This window comes from Bidens hawaiensis, unplaced genomic scaffold, assembly GCF_021521415.1.
Source record: "Bidens hawaiensis isolate Kalapana, Puna unplaced genomic scaffold, B.hawaiensis_p1.1 tig00000296_1, whole genome shotgun sequence".
Taxonomy (NCBI): Eukaryota; Viridiplantae; Streptophyta; class Magnoliopsida; order Asterales; family Asteraceae; genus Bidens; species Bidens hawaiensis.
The window spans coordinates 1,139,936-1,143,571 of record NW_027491024.1 but is presented as its reverse complement, the minus strand read 5'-3'; the positions used below and the strand labels follow the sequence as shown (position 1 = coordinate 1,143,571).

The window sequence follows — 3,636 nt, the reverse complement described above, 5'->3', positions numbered from 1 at the left end:
ATCCTTCGGCTTTTATCATCGAAATGACATTTAGCCCCAAACTTTCTTTATCACCATTAACCATCACCACACTACCATCCAAGGAATTTAACCTTATTATCCTACTCTTACACACTATCTGAGCTTCAAACTCATATAACCAATCCATTCCCAGAACTACATCGAACCCTCCTAAGGTCATCACATACAGGGTAATAGGGAACTCACGTCCCTCTAACTCTATCTTACAATCCTGAACCATTTTCATTATTTTAACCGTAGTGTCACTAGTGGTTTCTACCATAAAGGTTTCAGGAACTTGGCAACATTTCATTTTAACTAATTTACTAAATGGTGTAGCTACGAAACTCATATTAGCACCTGAATCAAATAATACGGAAGTGGAAACACCATTTACTAGAAACGTACCTATGAGAACGTCCGGAATTTGCTTGACTTGCTCCTGAGTCAGCATGTAAGCTCTGGTCTTTGGCCTTGCTTGCTCAACATCCAAGAATAATAATTAACTTAGATTAACTTTGGTTATAATTATTAAGAGTATATAATAATTAATATGGTAAGGTTTAAATACAAAGCACAACAAAAATGAGAATAATGAAAATGAATCTAATTCATTGATCTTAAATTTGGATGGTGAAAATTAATTTAAGAATAAAAATTAATGATAATGGGATTAAGGTAATAACCTACTTATGATGACTTTCTCTCTTCACATGCAATGCACATGTCAATTCATCCATCATTTTAAAACGTCTATAATTTTTTCATATGACATTTTTTTGACCATAACAACGAACGTTTTTTATCTTTAATATGAATATCATATTGTTGTATAAAAATAAAAAAAAATTAGTGGGTTTTTTATATTGTGTTATGGTTGTCCATTGTGTTTTTTAATCAGTTGTTTTATGTATTGTGTTATAGATTTTGGTTATTGTGTTTTTCAATTGATACAAGATAAACATGTGAAGATCATGTCATTGTGTCTTTGTGCTTAACATTTGTTTTTCTACTTATTATTGTGTTTTAGTCATTGAGCTCAACATTCACTTAATTTAAGAAAAATAGTATTATGTTCAAGTCATTGTGTAATATGTAGTTTTCATTGTGTTTTACGTTTAAGTTCATTGTGTTATATGTATTTTACCATTGTGTCTTACGTTTCAGGCCATTGTGTTATATGTATTCATTATTATGTTTTGCGTTTCAGTTTATCGTGTAATATGTATTCATCATTGTGTTTTATGTATTAGATAATTTGTTGGTATTTTTCATTATATTTAGGGGGTGTTTGGTACAGAGAATTGAATTGTAGAGAAATGGAATAGAGAAATGGAATTGCAGAGAAAGAGAATTGGTCTGGAGAATGAGAATTGACTGTTCTATTTGGTAGTACAGAGATTTCAGTAGAGAAATATAGCTGAGAATCATTTCTCTTGTTTGGTACATAGGAAATAAACAGAGAATTATATCAACTTTATCATTAGCACAAGTATTTTTTTCATAACAAATATTTATTAAAAAATAAAAAACATATAAAAAGATGCATAAATTCCAACCAAATATTTAGTAATGAAACGAACTTCCTGCCGAACAAATGACTGAACGTTCAGTTCATTTGCAGGCCTATTTCAAATATTTGATCATACAAAAATATTTAAAATTACCCGAACAAACTTGACTTCTTTCTCATAATATTGCATAGGATTCCGCATGTAAATCATTAATTCATCCAAAAGATCCCAAACATCTCCACCTAACACTACATCCTTATACATTGATTTTGTTTCATCAACTTCTCTAACTGGCTGCAGTTGTAAAATGAATTTAACATAAAAAAAAAATGGCCATGAAATATGTATATATCTAACAAGAAAGTAAGTTTTATATGAAGATTATAACGTTACCATGATAAAGTTTTCGGCATAAGCCATGTCAAAAAGCTGATTATACTTCTTGTAGAGGAATCTTTTTGAAGTAATGTGTAAAAGCATTAGCGATTCCCTTAAAAACCACAAAACCAAGATTCCGGGAAGTAATGCAATTATAAACTTTAATAAGTAATAGCTTTGCTTCCTTTGAAGTAAGTCAACTTCAGCTCCTGAATTTGTGATCATTTCAAAAAGGTATGCATCAAGAGGCATATCAACCTATAGAAAACAACCCGAATCAGTCAAAGTCAAAGGAAAAAGTTGCAGAGTTTTTAATATATTAAAAGTATGAAACTTACAACATATTCTAGAGGGAACCCTTCATTCATTGTTACATATAATGTTTTCAGGTCCTCAGTGAACACAACAGCAGCCACCTGTCAAAGCTCTATACTGAGAAAAATGAGGTGTTCAGAAAGAGAAATTTAAGAAAAAGTCACATGTCTGACCTCAGAATGTTCAAGTTTTTCAAGAAAATAAGTGTAAGGCAGTTTAGGGCGGTAACGCCACCATCTTTTTGATATCCAAAGTGCTCTAACGCCTTGTGTGCCTTTGGCTTTCGCCTTTGCATCTTCTTCACGAAAACTTTTTTCAACCTCTTTCATGTCAAATTCAATTGCATATTTAGCACGTGATGAATCTAACTGTTCGGCTAATTGCTCCCTTCTCAGAATATCTTTCCATATTTGCAGGCTTTCTTGCCATGTTCCTTTAGTTTCTTGATTATTATCTAGCAACAGAAAACCATCAGATATTTTTACTAAACATTAGTAGACTTGTAAACAAACCAAACGCTCAATGAACAGTTCGTGAACCATTCGTTTATGTTCGTTTATTTACGTACGAACATGACCACAAAGTTTTGTTCATTTAGTTAAACGAACGAACATGATTACTTGTCCCGTTCGCTCATTTATGTTTATGAACGTTCGTTTACGTTTTTTCATTTAAATTATTTTATGTTCGTTGGTTTACGAATTTTTTAGGTCGTTAACATATTCATTTAAATTTTTAGGCCCATTAAAGTTTACTCTAGTCTAAATAACTTTTTAGACCACAAACATTGTTGTTCACATTTACTTTTAATAGGTTTTAGTTCAGTTATGTTGTTCATCTATGTTCAGTTATGTTTGTTTGTTTAAGTTCCTGAACCGTTCGTTTATACTTTATGCTGTTAACAAACAAACATAGACGAATACGTTCATTTTCTTAACAAACAAACACACACAAGAAAACCCTGTTCATTTATTTGTTCATGTTCAAACGCTTGTTCGGTTAAAGCTAAATGAATGAACGAACATGAACATGCTCCGTTTGTGTTCATTCGATTCATTTAAAGGCCTAAACATTAGATACAAAAATGGCATTTCTAAATCTAACCTGAAAGCCCTAATTCTTCCTGAAGTTTATTCTTATCCTGTGTCTTCAATTTCACAACCTGAAAGCTCATGTTTTCATTTTCATCCTCACCTTTAAAGCTACAAATTACACAAAACTATAAATTTATGTACGTGTGACTTTTTTCTAACCAAATTGGATGAAGATTGAAGTTAAGTTAAATCGTGTTACTTGATAGGAACTTAAATCGCCGGATGCACACAGCCCTTGTAATCGACCATTTACTCATGTTACAACTTTATGTATCAAGTAAGAATGAAAAGTACCTGGGTCATGGGTAATATACTGAAACCCCATATATAAAATG

At 31.5% G+C, this 3,636-nt stretch overlaps 1 protein-coding gene across 1 annotated transcript; it reads right to left on the bottom strand.

The window, feature by feature from the left end:
- Nucleotides 1-1,614: 1,614 nt before the first annotated feature.
- LOC143620131 (ATP-dependent zinc metalloprotease FTSH 12, chloroplastic-like) lies at nucleotides 1,615-3,381 on the bottom strand. Its single transcript, XM_077091890.1, has 6 exons — nucleotides 3,312-3,381; nucleotides 2,381-2,661; nucleotides 2,231-2,308; nucleotides 1,908-2,150; nucleotides 1,668-1,808; nucleotides 1,615-1,626 (listed from the first exon to the last, which is right to left on the bottom strand). Exons 1-6 carry the CDS (start codon nucleotides 3,379-3,381, stop codon nucleotides 1,615-1,617), a joined length of 825 nt encoding a protein of 274 aa, XP_076948005.1.
- Between the last annotated feature and the right edge of the window lie 255 nt (nucleotides 3,382-3,636).